General features: G+C 56.1%; 1 protein-coding gene across 1 annotated transcript; it reads right to left on the bottom strand.

Moving 5' to 3' along the window:
• Positions 1–240: 240 nt before the first annotated feature.
• Positions 241–1,442, bottom strand: ZBTB7A (zinc finger and BTB domain containing 7A; the record flags this gene model as incomplete). Its single annotated transcript, XM_009084686.1, has 1 exon — positions 241–1,442. A coding segment is annotated over exon 1 (1,193 nt), but the record flags the coding sequence as incomplete, so codon positions are not given.
• Between the last annotated feature and the right edge of the window lie 336 nt (positions 1,443–1,778).

Below are 1,778 nucleotides of genomic sequence, written 5' to 3'. Positions count from 1 at the left end.
CCAGGCCAGTGGGATGGTGTGGCACTGGCTATCAAGACAGGCCCCTTGAGATATCTCAAGTGTCAGCCACCCAAATTGCTCGTGTCTCTGGAAAACTCTGCCCTTCATCCCCAACTAGCCTGTTAAGATGGAAATGAGTTGAGCAGGAGAGATAACATCAGGAACCCTGTGCTGGCCCCTGGGGAAAGGGAAGAGCTGGTTTTGTGTGACAGCCCCTGTGCCCTGCCCGTGGCTCCATACCTGGTGAATCGAACGTTGCAGATGTTGCACTCGTAGGGTTTCTCCCCGGTGTGGGTGCGGATGTGCCGCGGCAGTTTGCCGGCGCCTTGGATCACCTTCTCGCAGATGGGGCACTTCTGGAATGCTTTTGCCCTGATCTTCTTCTCTACCTTCTGGGACCAGGACGGATACACATCACCCTCGTTCGAACTGCCGAAGTATTTCAAGTAATAATCCATCACTCCGTCGTCGTCCTTGCGGTCGTCGTCCCCGAGCTGCTGTCGCCCCACCGAGTTGATCATCTGCTGCAGCAAAGCGCTGGCGGCCAAGTCATCCACCTCCCTCGCATCATCCTCTGTCTCTGCTCCAGTAGGGATGAAACTGGGGGAGTCACCTGCTTCCTGCTGGTCCAGAGGGCCCCTGGGGGTCCCTCCCTCCTCTTCTCCAGGGGTGGCCAGGCCACGGCTGCTGTAATGTCCGTTCTGAGAAGGGGAAAACATGCCTCCAGGTGCTGGTTCCTCCTCCTCCCTGTCCAGCCACATGGCTGGGTTGCTGTCAGGATCACAGTCACTTGCCTTTGGTCTTTCAGTTGCAGGGGCTTGTGTGTAGAAGTCCAGGCCGTTGCAGTTTGACTCCTCCTCCTCCTCTTGGCCTCGGAAGTTCAGTCTCTGAAGGTCTCTCAACTCTGGGTTGGTCCACTGAAAGCTGCCTTGGTGGCCATTGACGGGATTGCTCTGGAAGAACTCCAGGTATTCTTTTGCTCTGAGATGGTTCCTCTGATCAATTTGATCTACTGTATCCATCTGGTCATTTTTGGCCAGAATCTTCCTGTCCAGGAGATCCGTGCAAACATCCCTTACGGCCGGGATCTCCAGCAGCGTGGCGGCGTTGAGGATGTCGTTGACGTTCGAAGTGCTGACAGTGAGGGTCGCGGTGTAGGCGAATTCCAGCAGCGCCGACAAGGCATCTGCGCTCACAAAGTCTATCTCATACACGTTTTGCTGGTCCACCACTAACCCTGAGGTGAAGAGCTTCTTGAAGTACTGGCTGCAGGCTGCCAGGACGGAGCGGTGCGTGGGGAACTCTTGGCCTTCCACCAAGATGACCACGTCGCACAACAACCCGTTGTTTCGCTGCTCGTTCAGGCTGCTGAGGATGTCGCTGCTGTGATCAGGGAATGGGATCCCTATGGGGCCATCCACGCCACCCGCCATCTTCTCTGCAAAAGGCTGTGGAGAAGGAGGAAAAGGCAATGAGGCAGAGCTTGGAGGCATCACAATGCATGGGATAAGTCCCTAGGGATGTGTCGCAAGCTGGCGCTTGGCCTGCTTGGCAGCAAGGACATCTACGTGTCTCCTGTGTCTCTCTACATCCCTGCACCTTTCCATGCCCCTGTGCCTATGTCCCTTGTGCCTCTCCATGTCCTTGCACCTCTCCATGTCCCTTGTGTCTTCCATATCCCTTGTGCCTCTCTATATCTTTGTGCCTTCCATATCCCTGCACCTCTCCATGTCCCTTGAGCCTGTCCCTAAGCCCAGCAACCTGCCTGCCATCAGCAC

Source organism: Acanthisitta chloris, unplaced genomic scaffold, assembly GCF_000695815.1.
Source record: "Acanthisitta chloris isolate BGI_N310 unplaced genomic scaffold, ASM69581v1 scaffold2291, whole genome shotgun sequence".
Classification (NCBI taxonomy): Eukaryota; Metazoa; Chordata; class Aves; order Passeriformes; family Acanthisittidae; genus Acanthisitta; species Acanthisitta chloris.
The sequence above is the reverse complement of the archived record's forward strand: the minus strand, read 5'-3'. Positions and strand labels throughout refer to the sequence as shown.